This window comes from Psittacula echo (genome assembly GCF_963264785.1).
Source record: "Psittacula echo genome assembly, chromosome: Z".
NCBI lineage: Eukaryota > Metazoa > Chordata > Aves > Psittaciformes > Psittacidae > Psittacula > Psittacula echo.
In genome coordinates, this window is record NC_137742.1 from 43200986 (window position 1) to 43216200 (window position 15215).

The following is a 15215-nucleotide window of genomic DNA, read 5'->3' on the forward strand; positions in this document are numbered from 1 at the left end:
AAATGTTAAAAGTTACTTACGGTTTTCCCCCAGGAATCCCTGCTAGATTTGGAGGAATTCCAGGTACTCTCATGTGAGGAGGAGGATCAAACCCAACCTGACAATGAAAAATGAATTAATCTCACACTTGTAATTTCTAATTCACTTTACTTGCATTTAACCAAAATGTGTCTTTTACACACAGTCTTAGATAAGTGCCTGGCCCTTCCTGGGGGGTGGAACAAGGCATTTTCCCTAGGAATGCTTCTGTTAGAAGTATTTATAGGCGAACAGAAAACCAGTGATGTGTATCATGCGTTCACACCACTGAACACAAATACCCCTGTGTGTAGCCACGCCAGTGCTCTTAAACTCTATGACAGCAGTGTGTGCCCATGCAGGCACAGCATGGTGCTGGAAAGCAGCTTCAGATCCCCACTAGAACCTGCATGGCTCCACATTGCACTGTGTAGCCACATCAGCTAGGAGATCTCTCACAGATCTTAAATATACTATGCTCCCTTTACATACTGCAATGCCACTAAACTTTTATATCCTGGATGAGTATATACATCAAATAATACAAACAGAAATTCTGGACTAAACAGACCTAGTTTTATTTCTTTTTCACCCAAGTTAAAATTCTTCTTGCTTTAAGGAGCACATACGCTATTTAGAATTTCCACATTTTCACATAAAAGCCCTGTTTACCAGTTTTAAAAAAGTAGCCATTTCTGCCCTAATGAGATGACTACAAGCTTAAATCCAATCTTGCAAATTTACAGGCAGGTAAGATTGTCTATGCACAAAACTGCCACCAAGCTCATGTTTGCAGAATCAGTCCCCTAGGTTATTCTTGACAACACCTGTAATTTCTACGCTCCATTTACTTGCTACACCCACAACAGCTATTCTTAACACACCTTATCACAGAGCTCCAAAACATGTACCAAACAACTTCCACAAAAACCAAAATACAAGGAAAGAGACAAAGTTAAGATTCTTCTACATGCTTCAAGATTAATTTGCTATGTCTGTATGGAACACAAATCTGGTTCAGTAAGAGAAAAGATGACGTCCACAGCAACAATGAAATACTTCATAGCTACCAAATCAACCTTCTCAAAGCATAAAATATTTTTTTTGCCATTTATTCATCAGTCAAAGCACTGATGAAGGTGAGGAAAAAGGGAAACATACATAAAGACACCGAGATTCTTTGTTTTCAAGGTGCAAATCTGTTTCTCTAGCTACTCAATAAAATGAAACACAGTGAAGCTGTCAAGCCTCTGGCACTGTTATAACTTGGGAATTTGACAGTGCTAAATGAAGCATGTAGCTCTTCTCAGTGAACCACGGCACACAGAACTGAGATTGCATGCAGTGTATGGCCTACCATAGGAGATCTTCCATAGGCAACCACAGCAGCTGCAGCAGCCGCAGCACTCATCTGGGGTGACATATTGTGCAAACTGGCATAGGCTGCCCCTGGACTGGTTAACTCTCCATTCATGCCAGCATGAGGTACCATTCCAAATGGAGCAGGGTATGGTCCTGGTACTCCCAATGGTGTCCGCAAACCTGCAGCTACGAAATAATGAAACGGTTTTATTTATATATTCCCACACACAAGGAAGAAACCAGTCCATTTTTTCCCCATAATACCTAGCCTTCCCCTCTCACATATGCACACTGTCAAATGTGTTCATAATTTATCAGTATTGCCACCTCTTTTCACTCAGTGTAAATAAGATTTACTGAAGTCTGAACTTGTTGATTACTTCTAACAATTGCTTCTCACATTACCTATTTCCATTGCTGTAATATTTCCCTGTTTACATTACTCTCTCCTTAGCCAAATTAAGCAGTAAAGCTGACAGACATGGTTTACACAGCTCATGTCTGAAGCAACTGTGCTGTACCAGCCTGAATAGCAAAAGTAAACTTCTCCCCTGCACTTGTCAAGATTTACATTGTCTGAGTCTAATATTCACTGCAAAGAGCTGGAGAAGCGAGTGCATTCAGAATGAGCACCAGAAACTTCTGAGAAGTCTTTTTATATTGCATTCAGTCTCTGGATTATTTGCAAAAAAGATAAAGACAAAAATAAACAAAGAAGGATAAGACACAGATATTCAAACTCTTGATAATCCAAACATCTGCTTCTCATCAAGCCCCCTCTTGATATCAAGAACAAAGCAATATATTTAGTTAACATTTGCAGAGAACTACATACGTAAAAAAAGATTAATTCTGGAACCATAAAAACACGTGAGGTAATGCATTACCAGCTTGGTTAACAAGAGGGTCCATTGTTGGAGGCTTGCCAAGTCCTGGACGAAGTCCTGGAGTTGCACTGGTGCCTGGGGTTGGCACATCACTTCGAGGAGTCGGCGTGCTGGATTTCAGAACAGGCGTGCTGGCTTTTTCATGCTGGTATCATTAAACAAATTAAATGAGTCTTATTTTTAATCCAGGCCATATTATACAATTTATCACAACAGCAGCTGGGATGCTGGGCACCTACTATCAAGTCCCTCAGCCAATTTTCATAAATCCACGCAACGCTGACAACATTAACTTGTGAGAGAGAAATGCTGACCTTTCTGACTGCTGCCAAAATTAAGAAAAAAAACGAAGTTATTTTTCCTTCTTCCACTGGCATTAAAAAAAAAAAAAATAATGCCTGAACTAATTTTTTTCAGGAGAATATTAAGGAGAATATCACCAAATTATTTTAGCTTGAAAACATTAATCGCAATTAACACTAGACACAGCCAGTCTAAGTACAAAACCAAAATACCTCTACGGCTGATAGCATCAAAAAATCGTGACACAAAAGCTAGAGAGAATCTCATCAAGTTACTAGTGATACTGCAGGAAATACTTTCAAAGAGTAACAGCTTACTTAGAAGAATTTAACATAAGCCTGTAGGACTTCTTAGTGTCTGTGTTCAGACTATTTTAAACCATAAGCTATTGCTCATGAAAAAATAAACAATGCTTAAGCATTGCCTGGAAGAACAGTACTCTATTTCAGCTTCAAATGTTTAAAGTCATGTACTTTCTGCCACAAATAGTTGCAAAAGAATGGAGAGTTACACCTCACAAGAAAGAACAGCATTTGTGTGGACAACAGACTGCTACCCACCAGGCTCATTTCTTTGGATTTGAGGGAAGTGGAACTTCCTGAAGAGGCTGTAGATGCTGGACTGCTAGAGGCATCTTTCTTCAGCAGGCGGGTTTTATCTATACCATTTTCACGTGGTGAATGAGTTGGACTTGCCCTTGGGGAAGAAGGATCCTAAAACAATGGGAAGGGAAGAACAGCACAGAACCCTGTCACGGGCTGGTACAGAATCATCACTAAGGAGTCTATGGGAAAAAAAGCTAGAAAAATTTTAGAAGCAAGTTCAAATTACAAGACATTCTGTTATCTCTATAGAAAAAAAGCTGAAATCCCTTCATCAGTTTAGAGACATAGTTCATATTGTAAACAATCTGGTTTTATTTTACACTACATGTAATCATAAACTGTTTCCAAGCATAAAGCTTGCTATCTAAGTATATCTAAGTACAAACTAATGCAAGCACAAATGACACATGGTAAAAGCAAGAAAGACCAAGAGTAATGCAGTACATTTACACTGTTTTTATCATGTACATTCTCCACACACTGCTAATGACAACAAACATACCAATAATCTATTTAGGCCATACAAACCTTGCTCAGCTCTATCTTCAGAAGAAGAAATAAAGACATGGTTTTTATGTCTTAATATCTGTCACTTCTTTCTAACTACCACTTGCAATTGCCTCACTACTTGAACCTACATGAAAACCTGAAAGCATCTCTCAGGTGATTATCTGTCTTCCAGAGGCACTCTCTGCATTTACTTTAATCTGAAAAAGCCAGCTCAGTTAAGCTACCATGCCATCAGAGTCTGCAGGTTCTCCGTGCTCCTCTGGCTCAGGAGAATAGCAGCAGGAAGGAAGCAGTCCTCACAAGAGGGCACTAAGTATACTGGCTGATTACTGTGCAATTTCATCCTACGTAGGGCTTCTGAAAGGATTACTAAAAATCCCTTGTTTGATATCTATTTTGGTACTTGGCTGACATCATTTGGGCACTTGGAGCTGCTGAAGACACTTCTCTGTCAGCTTCTCTCCCTGTGCTTTTCACAGAGCAGAACCTCGCTACTGTATTCAGGCTTCCTAAATCTCTTTGTTGCATGAAATAAAAGATTTAAAAAGATAAGGCACATCCCTTCACTTTGATACGACTGAAAAGTCTCTGCCCTGAAGGAAAAAACCAAAGTGATACAACCTCTGGAAAATAATGTGAACTGATGGACTTCAGCTGACTTCCCTCCAAAAACCAAACATTTCTGAAAAATGTTGTCGTTAACATAGGACATTAAAATAATTGTAATTTTTAAGGTACAAAAAGGTTTTTAATAATACTCCTATTACTAAATACAACATTAGATAATGTCTTCCTTTTTCATTTGAAGATAGTAGTTTGAAAACCACAGCCCTTCACCTGCATCTCACCACAACTCTCTCAACAGAGCAGCTGTGAAGCATCAGAACGTAACTGCCAAGGGAACAGACCTGGACAAAGCAGCAGAAGGAAAAGTTGAGGGGACAACCAGATAAAGCTCTGAGGAAGACATAGTGATTAGTACTAGCAAAAACGAGAAGTTGTGAATATTTTAACATATCCACACAGAGGATTCTTTTTTCTTCTAACATCTAAATGCACTTTTCCTTTAACCTTTGGGCAAACGTCAAGACTACAAAAATGAAAAAAGTTACCTCATTGGATACATCTACAACCAAGTTATCGTCACTCTTGTCCCCATCACTGTCCTATTAAAAATAAATAAATATAGTGTTCATTTAAATTAGTACATTAAGAGCCCAGAGAGAAAGACTATATCTACTCAGACATTTTTTTGTTTTCCTAAACAAAAAGCAAACAGCCTTTCATTAACTTATTAGCAATAGGGAAAACAATGAAAACAGGAACACCACCTTATTTCTGCTTCAGTAATAAAACCCAAATAAGGTAGAACTAGTTGAAAGCTGATGGTCTCACCATCATTGCTAGATGGTCCAAAGCTCCTCCTCATTACCATCATAAATTATCACTGCTCCTAAAAGAGAAACTCATTCTGTTCATATGCTAATCTTATGTGTTAATCTTATGGAAATTACTACTTGCGCATACCTAAAAAAAAAACCCAACAGACCTCAGAAAACTGGAGATTTTTGGCATGTGTTTGATGAGTGATCTTCCTCAAAGTGATAGGACAATTCTTCAGCTTTTCCAGAAAGGAAAGTTTTGAAATTAAAAGTTCTAGGGAAGAAAAAGCTTCAGAAATGCCAAGGCATTTCAACATTTCTAACAAAACCAAAATACTTTGACATTCCTAAATGGAAACGATTTATTATGGCTTGTCAAACTGCATTTCGACTGTTTCACATAAATCTGTTCACCTGAGCTGTTCTACTGCCTCACAATAGCTGTTACTCAGGTGTCTCCTGGTCCCTGTCTCCAAAACAGGCAGGAATGCCTGAGTAGACACGTTCTATGATACACAGTGATTTTCACAGTCCACTGTGGTGGTTCAACCAGAAAGTGAGTCTTGACTCACACACAAATCAAGTGAATGACAAAACTTAAAATTTTCAAGTGGACTAGTTGGACATTTCCAACAGAAATTCTTTTAGTTAAAAGGTTTCTAGGCAAATAAATCAGACATACAAGACTGATCAAACTGTCCCGCATCTCCTGCTTTCCATGTGCCTGGGCTATCCCACTTTAACGGTGGCAGACAAAGTAAAACGCCAGTTCTTTTCCTCACTTCAGGCCATAAATGTTTAAAACAAGACACCACCACCATCAAAAAGAAAAAAACCCCACAAAACAAAAACTCAAGCACACCCCCCCCAAAACAAGCAAACAAGAAACCCAACACAAATAATACTCATAATAAACAAAACCAAACCTGAACAAACAAAGAAAACCCACCCCAACAGGTAGTGTTTTAACCCTCCCCTTCTGTTTTAGTGGCTGAATATTGGGTCCATGAAATACTGCAAACATATTAGGGACCCAATAATGCCACTGAAGACAGAATGGTGGCTTTGACACTCAGGAAGCTGTCCAAACATAGAGTGCAAAATAAGGAATAGGAGAATTTTACCCCTGATTTATCTGCCACCTCTTGAAAAGTATGAAAAATCCAGAAAGCAAGAATAGGTTAGAACACATCTGACGATGAGGGAGCACAGTGGGTGGGACACTTGTTCACCAGAAATACCACTCCTGAGGAGGGCAAAAATAGCTGCCAAGCAATGATTAAATGCACTTCACTGACTGTCATCTTGAGAAACTGAAATTTACTGGGACTATCAAAGGCATGTCCTATAGGTACTATGTAGTATCAGAATATCTCCTCACTTAGAAACCCATAGGTTGAAGCTATGCAGGTTCTAACATGGAAATCAAAAGAAGAAAAAAATAATAATTGTGGGTTTGTATCTTATTTCCATTAATGACCATTCCTGCAACTTGTTTATCCCCTTTCTGACAAAAGCAGTACTTCCTTGTCCCTAAAAGGGTCTCATCAAAAATGAGCTGGAAATCAGCATTTCTGTTTGTAGAATTTGGGAACCTTTAAAAATAAAGATCTTCTTCCAGATTACAATAAACCTGGAACCTTCAACAATCCTTGTTTGCTCAATTCTTAGATGCTGTCATCTGTAAAATCCATTTCAAGCAAAGAACGAACAGAACCACACATTTAAATGTGGATTAAAACAAACTGCTTCTACAGTGCAATAACATCCTTTTCATTTCTTCTCAGCAGAAATCCAAGAAAAACAAACATGGTAAGCTTTTTCTTCCTTTTTTTTTTTATCAAGCATAGCTTAATAATACCTAGTGTTCAAACCTTTAAAATGAAAAATGCCCATAGAATATCAAAACCTCAAAGTTGAGGGAGTAACATGGGGAAGTGTCCCAAACCCCTCTGTAATCAAAACAAGGTTAGAAAGTGGTGGAAATACAACTTGAAAAACTGTAACTGTACTACAACACCATAAAGTGCAGAAAGGAGAAAGTAGTCCTAACTACTGTCAGTAGCTCCAGGGATATGCAATAGCTACTCAGAGATATTCTGAGTCGAACTGGAGAGAAATTACCCTACCAAATACCGAGGAAATAAAGTGGCACCTTATTTTCTATTGGGTTTCAGTAACCAAGAAGTAATTAGTGATTAGATTCATATTCAAACCAGACAATTTGCCACATTATTGCTATGTCAAAGAATGGTATCTTCTGATAGATTTAAGTTCTGCTTTTTCCACACTTTCACACCAGTCCTAGTCTCTAAAGCCTGTTAAAGTATCATCCTGTGATTTGGCTCAGCATTTAGACTTGGAAGTTGAAAGCCTGTATGAACCTTTTGAGATTCACGTATGCCACACTGTTGTAGTGATGTGTCTCTTGGAAACCAGACAACAAGCAAGCTACTCAAAAATGCAGAACACAACCGTGAACTTTTTGTATTTCAATCTGCTTTCGGCTGAAACTGCCGTATCAGCCAAAAGCAGACTTTAGTAAGATGGTACAGCCTCCTAACTATAATGTAACAGGTAATAGCTCGTATCAGAAAAACGTACTAAAACCCATCAAATCAACAAAATCCTTCATTTCAAACAAACCTGCAGGTTTTAGAGCAGTCCAGAAAGGATCTCTTGCTCCAACTCTGAGAAATGTCCCAGAAAACTTGTGAATCCCAGACAGCTACTCCTGGCTTTTATTCCCTGTTGAGAAGTATTACTTGACAATAGCTCAAACTCTTCCCACAACACGAATAATGGCCTCTCTGACGCATATATTCAAGTACTACATCAGCCATAGTAAACACATTGCCTTGTTCTTCTCAGTTCTTTTACTCCTCATACAAGCACGGTACGTGCAAATAAATTAATCATTTCTTTGACACAGATTTGCTTACATAGTGGCTGGAATCCTTATCATCCACCTTTCTCTTTTTGATGTCATTGGTATATTCAGGGCCATTCCTGCGTTTATCTGTGCTCCGCAGACTGTCAGGGACCAAAAGAGAATTACTCTGTAAAGACAAAAACCAAGGTCAATCAAAAATTCCTTTCAAGATTCCTTCACAAATGCTTAAAAACAGGATCTGATAGATGCTTTAGAAATGTGATACCTACATAGTCTTTCATTCCATTTAATTCAACTCAAAGTCCTCTAAGCAAACATGTATAGCTTCATGCATCCTACGAAGCTTGGCTTTTCATTGTTCAATGTATCAAAAGTTTAGTTCACTTGTCAGTCACTATTTAGCTAATTAATTCAACTGAATTTATTGCTTAGGAGAAGCAGGCTTGCTGTTTATTCATGAGCAGGTAACAGTCATTTTTTTAATTTTTAATTTTTTTTTATATTCACATCCCATTTAATAAAAGAGACCTCATAAATCTAGTCTGATTGATTGCTCACTTTCAGATCATCATAAATAGATGATGCTTTGGTATGTGTACATCTGCAGGCATGGCAAATTGCTTTTAACTCTTGTAATAAATATTTACCAAATAAGGTGATGCAGTAATCATTTGTTAGCTGTGGTGAACTCCAATTGGATGCCTTCAATAAAGGTATTGCAAACAAAGATCCAATATTTTTACTTCCAGCATAACATTCACTACTAGTGTGAAATTCAGGTCAAAATGTTATTTAATCAGATTTGACCTGAAAAACTGAGACCAACACACACAAAAGACAAAAGCAAAGACTAATCTTTTTCTCAAACTACATGGACTACTTTCATTCATGGTAAGTATGCTAAGTACAAACTGTTGACCCAAAGAGAAAGGCATTTTAGACATTTTTCAGTCACATGACAATTTGACATGCCTGTGATTCCCATCTCCATCTCTGTTCCAGCTAAAGCATTAAAACCTGTTACAATGAGTTCTTTAAAGTGCAAGATTAGCATATGCAAGAGAGCAATTTGTTCAGTGATGTGTTAATGATGTGAACAATACTGAATGAGTTGAGAAAAAAAGATTTCCTTTCACAAAGACCTGGTAAGCTTAGTTCCTAAAAGCCAAGTACATGCTTACATAAATAAATATATGCTTACACACATATATAAGTAAATACCTATTTACATGCATACACGTATCTCTCAAGAAAAAACATAACATATTCAGTGTTAAGCCCTCAAAGGAAATACTTAGGTCTACCAAAGAGCCAAAGATACTTACTCTTAATATATCATAACCATACTAGTAGCCAGTGAACTGTGCACTAAATGGCTTTCCCTTTAAAACCTGAGGACAACTCAGTAGTTTTGCTCAGACATTGTTTAGTCCCAGGAAGGAAAACAAAACAGGGTACATAAGGCAATCTGAATCCTCTTTTTCCTACTTCAGAAGCTGCACTTTAAAGCCAACTCTAAGCTCTTTTATTCATGACTATTCAAGCTAAACAAATGCCAAGGAGCTTACATAAAGCATACAGGAGAGTCTAACGAAATTTAGAATAAAGCAGCTCAAAATAATGTCTTTACTGCAATGTTTTGCAGCTAAAAGGTGGGCTTGTTGGATCACTGAACTAATTGCCTTCACAAATATAGTCCAAATTTAACCTCTTATCTTCTCCCAGATAACACACAAACTCAGGGATTCACTTGTCTGAAGAACATTAAAACACATCTTTAACATTTTAATATATTAATAATACTTAATACCGTGACATTTTTAATATATGTTTGTAGCAGTAGAATAACCTTTAGAAGCTGTCAATTCAAAGTTTACCACAGATTTGAGTACTGTAAATGTCTTTTCTTGAAAAAGGGGAAAAGTCTTTTACTTAAGAGGTACTTCCCTTAACAAAAAATCATTAAAAAAAAAATCTATTTTACTGCCAAAGACCCTAGCATAAAACAAAGATGACAAATGTAATAAAGTGAGTAAACTCAAGTTTCTCATTTTAAATTGTCAAAATTTATGTGTAACAGACAGATGGCAAAGGGGAAACAGCTGGGAAAAAATTAGCAACCCTGCTATTTGAAGTTACCACACAGCATCAAATATGTGTAACTACAATTCCTGACCTTTTTCCTGGTTTAATGTAAAGTCTACCTAGACAATGCTGACAACATTCTGTACAGTTTGTCTTGCAGAATATCAACACTGTGAAACATACCTAGGAACTCCTAGGTACACCTAGTTACCACTGTGTCCTAAATTCCAAACGAAAATTATTCGATTCGATTTTTCTTCATGAGACTGGTGCCTTAGTTATCATATAAATATATAATTACAACAGTAATCTATAGTCCTTATCAGCCAGTTCTGCAAAACATCTCCCCTATGGTGTGCCTTTCTCTAATTTATCACTTTCATTTAAAGGCACTGTTCTTTGGAATCAGAGTAACGAATCCAGAAGCTGTTGCAGACCAGCTTATTTTACAATAGCTATATCAGCAGGTGTAAATAAGATCATGCTGCTGCTCTGGCAAAATTTACCTGTAAACTCAATAATTACGAAGTTACTGTTTTGTTTCCCTTAGAAGTACAAAGAAGTTCTAACAATTGTGACTAAAATCAGGTAAACTACAACTTTTGATGAAAAAATAGCTTTTCCTCATTTCAACACTGGTAAAGTGTGTATTTGCTGTATGTTCACTATCAAGCACAGGGCCACCTAGGAGACAGTAGCAACAGCTTCACAACGATAAAGAGTTCTCCCTCTCTTCTCTACAAGAGAAAAAAAAAATAAATCTATTTAGTTCTTTTACCAGACCTAATAATATCCGACTGAATTTTCAAAAGTGGGTCAAATATTTTTATTTTAGCAATTTTTTTTTTTTTTTACTAATACTACAGAAATTTTCAATTGGGATTGATCTTCAATAATTATCAACTCGGACAAAAAAGGCAAAGAGATATACACATGCATAGTTGATTTCCTAAAGAGAAACCGCGCAGCATCAGTTTTCAGTTCGTCTTAATTTCAACAGACTAGATGCATAATTGAGGATAATCCTTGCTTTCATACTAGGAGTTCAATTTATTAGGGATCACCAGTTCAACATCTGCAAATCATGACTCTCAGATCAGAAAAAATGGTCAAAATCAATTTTGTGAGTTTTCTTTTCCTTCCAATCATTCAAAATTTATCCACATGAATCCCTTTTCTTCAAAAAGTCCCAGAAGAATTAAAAAAAAAAAAAAAAAGCCTAATGCAGCACCGCTTCCTGTCAGTTACCAGACTGCGTAAGGGCTTCGTAACAAGCAACTTGGGATCCTAAACCAACTTTGCTGCCAGCATAAGTCAAACACTGAAACCACCAGCAGCAAACGTGAAACAAAAACCTAATCACGAGGCACAGAGAAGGCAGGTTCCCTACTAGGAATACAAGGCACATTATTCAAATGCACTTCTTCAACTGCCATGCTGCTCCCCACTGCAACTACTTCCAAACCGCAAGTATGAGTGCCAGAGGTACAGGCTCAGAGCCCACACTACCTCATTTAGCCTGAGTTATAATACAGCACAGACAACTCACTAGAACATGCAGAACTGACAACCAACTTTATGCTGATCATTACAGCAATTAATTACCAGTACTGACATCACATCTGTGCTCATGGTTCAACTACACCTGGTCCTAATTAACATCTTCTCTAGTGCTGGGCTCCTTATCCCTCTCCCTCCATTCTCTCCCAAAGACACAGACACACACTTGCTCTGTGCTTGGCCATTCAGTGACTCCCTGTTAATCCAAACCAACTGCACCAGTCTGTCATTACAGACAGTTACTACAGCTAACTTGCATTTGCCCTTACCACCAAGCAAGGCTGCTGAGTTTATCTGACCACCACAAAGGATCTAAGCACCACACACAAGTGCTGTCTACAGACATTCGTATGCAGACAGGAACAAATGCAATCCCTTGTTGAGTAGGTAAACAGGATCAAGTCTAACATCTATAACAGAAACATCAGTTACTCAGCATTACCACTGCTCATACTCAGGACTCATTAATAGGAATATACTTGACATTGGAAGAGGGGCCAGTGTTTTTTCTACCCCGCCGGCAAGGCACAAGAAGATCACACTCAAAGTTATTCAAGCCAAGAATCATTAAATTCCATTTGTTGAATATGCTTCTTGCAAGCATATGTCAACAACCCAAAAGTTGAGTTATAAAAAGTCAGCAGGTTTTAAATTACCAGTGATGGAAAGCTATTGACTTTGCCCTCTTTTTGTCCACCATTTAAAGTTATATTTAGACTACTTTGCATTACGAGCAAGTAAATCTAAAGCCTGAATGGATGTGAATCATATTCTACATTGATGCAATAATCAGGAGACATTAACAGAGAATAAGGCTTCTGTTGATTTCTGTTTTTTCTAGTTAATGTTTGTCAGAATCACGGTATCCATGAAAAGTTACACCAGACCACCCCATCCCTTTCGTCCTTCATCATCAGCCTCATGCTGCTTTGTATCAGCTACAAACTAAACTGCACCACAGCATCCCATAGCTCTCCTGTATGGGCAGCTCCCGCTGAAGCTGATTTGTGGTTTGCATCCATAAAGACTGTAAAATTCAACTTCTTTTTAAGTTGACAAAGCCAACAAAAGAGAATATTTCACTGATTAAGGAAATTAAAGTTTATCCATTACATGCTACGTAACAGAAAATACTATCTTCTTCACAAAGGTCAAGAAGCATACATGTGCTACACTGAAAAGTACCCTACATTTTAATGATTATCTTTTATGATTACCACCCCCGCCTCATTTACGAGAATTAAGACACAAAACAAGAACAGCTTGCATATAATATCAACCAAAAACTACCATTCAATTGTGCATGCCCCCTTAGTCAAAGACTAGAAGAACAGGACAGAAGCTAAGGAAATAGAATATATTTACTGCTGTAAAAAAAGACCACTTGCTTCACAAACAATACCAGTATTTATGCTTAAAAATGGAGGCAAAAAAACTTCTTGGAAAATTTGTGAGTACTTCCCAAGTATTAGAAAACAAGCTCAATGTTTTTCATGAGGACAGCCTCAATGTAAATCCCAAGCACATAACGAAGTCAGACTGCACTGTCTACAAATTAGTACTGGTAACAATAGAGCACTTCAGAACATTTGCACTTCTATATCCTGTTCAAACTAGAACAGTGGGAAGACAAATAATAAATGAACACCTGAGTTTGAAAAATGTTGCCAGTATGTTCCCTAGAGAAAAAAAATGCAGATATCAAAGATGTTTTGTACTGATGTCTCCCAAAACTTTACTGAGCTTCAGCTGCAAAACTTCCTTACTTTGCCTGGCTTCACTACCTGGACCCAGACTGTGCCACAATAGTAGGGATGCCTGCATTTCCACAATAACATGACCCAGTTTTGGATGGTTAGAGCTGTATCAGCCAAACCCCACCTGCCATTTCCATATAGTCATATAATTTAGTTTTGACCACATAATTTTAGCAGTTCATGTATGAGGTATACTATTATTACTAACTTAAATGTTACAGATTTCACAAACATGTCTTTACAAAGAACTTCCCTTCATATTACTTCCCAAAAATTTAAGTAACACAACAAATAATAAAGTAGCCCTTGACATTTAGATATAGGAAAAAGGTTAAATGGACACTGATCACAATCAAGAATAATGAAATCACTAGTTCTTTATATTCCTTTATAAATACATGAGTCTCACTGTATTATTAAGTCTTCCTAAACACACAATAAATAAAAGCTTATGCTTATTTGCCTAAGAACACTTTAAAGTAATAAAACCAGATCTCATTTAAAAATGAATATACCTAAATAATATGCCACAATATGTCTTAACTCAAGGTTATTTTAAAATCAACTTAAAACCAAATAAGCAAGTGCTTTATTGCAGCCTTTCCAAGTTGCACATTTAAAGTTGTCGGCTTCTACTGATGATACTAGAAGGTCACACCAGATGCACAGCAATACCAAATCTCATGGTTAATTTAGGTAACCAACAGACAGCATGGGGTTTGATGTCTTGGGATAACAAAAGCAAGCTTTTGTCAGGATTTCTAGCAGCACCATTACACTTAAAACATTACTTTGAAAATCAAATTGATCTTATTTGGGTGACCCAAAAGTTACGAGCTAATCTGCACAATAAGAATCTGCTGTTCAGTTGGAACCACACGTAATAATTACACAGACCTGCTGGTATGTCTTCAGGAAAACCCAGCTTAAAAATTATTTCCACAGTTACACTATCATTAATAACAGTAAGTGAGCAGAAATGAATGCTTATTGCTTCCAGTAAGTAACTGTCAAGCCCTATTATTAAAAAAAAAAAAAAAAAAAGCAACAAAAATCAAGTGTCCAGTACGTAAAGATATCTGTCAAGTAATTTTTCCTAGTTCTTGTCTTTTCTGATTGAGAAAAAGAAACAAGAGCCCAAATTCACCTATGAATTCAACAAGCAGAATTAGCTTTGTTACTTGAAATGATGTGAAAGTTGCCATGCCTACCTCCAACAGTTCCATATAGCAGTATCTCTCTAAACACAACAATATAAAACTCTGTAACAATGTAGTTCTTGGCTGTTTTTTGAATAAGACTGTCTTAGATTAATTCTATTGCAGCTTATGCATAAAGGGGAAAACAGTACTGCTACAGAAGTTATACCTGAAGCACAAATTAAGCAGTAAAAACATTAGTAAGGCTCAAACAGATTCAGTTAAAGAAAATACTAGGACCAAACACCTTCATGACTCATGAATTTTAAATTTCTCACCTGTTCTGCAACTCTAATTCATGAAAATCCTACAGGAAAAATCTTAACTCTGACTAATAATGTTATACTATAATTTGCAGTTAATGTTCTGTTTGAGTTGCAGCTTGCCCCTCACCCCTAATAAACAAACTAAAGTTCAAGCTTCCCCCAAATCATTCTGCTCAGAAACAAACCTGGTTCATACAGCCCTTCAAACAACTGACAGTATTCTGCATTAACCAAGAGTATCTGAGCAGAAAACAGGTAAGTGGCATGAAACTGACTAAAAGGAAGATAAAACACACAAACAGTGCAAGGTTTGATTATTAAATTTTGTAAAAGTGAAAACATTACCAGGAATGTTGGTACTTACTGTGCCCGGCTCTCTGTCTGCTCC

The 15215-nt window shown here is 37.2% G+C and overlaps 1 protein-coding gene across 2 annotated transcripts in view; it reads right to left on the reverse strand.

The window, feature by feature from the left end:
* The window catches only part of LOC308231323 (transducin-like enhancer protein 1), an 84828-nt gene that overhangs the window by 18146 nt on the left and 51467 nt on the right, over positions 1 to 15215 (reverse strand). For both annotated transcript variants that reach the window (XM_080636561.1, XM_080636560.1), the window contains exons 8-14: positions 15192 to 15208; positions 8010 to 8126; positions 4798 to 4851; positions 3131 to 3283; positions 2268 to 2412; positions 1376 to 1566; positions 21 to 97 (exon numbers count right to left, since the gene is read on the reverse strand). In XM_080636561.1, the coding sequence (XP_080492687.1) occupies positions 21 to 97; positions 1376 to 1566; positions 2268 to 2412; positions 3131 to 3283; positions 4798 to 4851; positions 8010 to 8126; positions 15192 to 15208 (754 nt within the window). The remainder of the gene's footprint in view (positions 1 to 20; positions 98 to 1375; positions 1567 to 2267; positions 2413 to 3130; positions 3284 to 4797; positions 4852 to 8009; positions 8127 to 15191; positions 15209 to 15215) is intronic.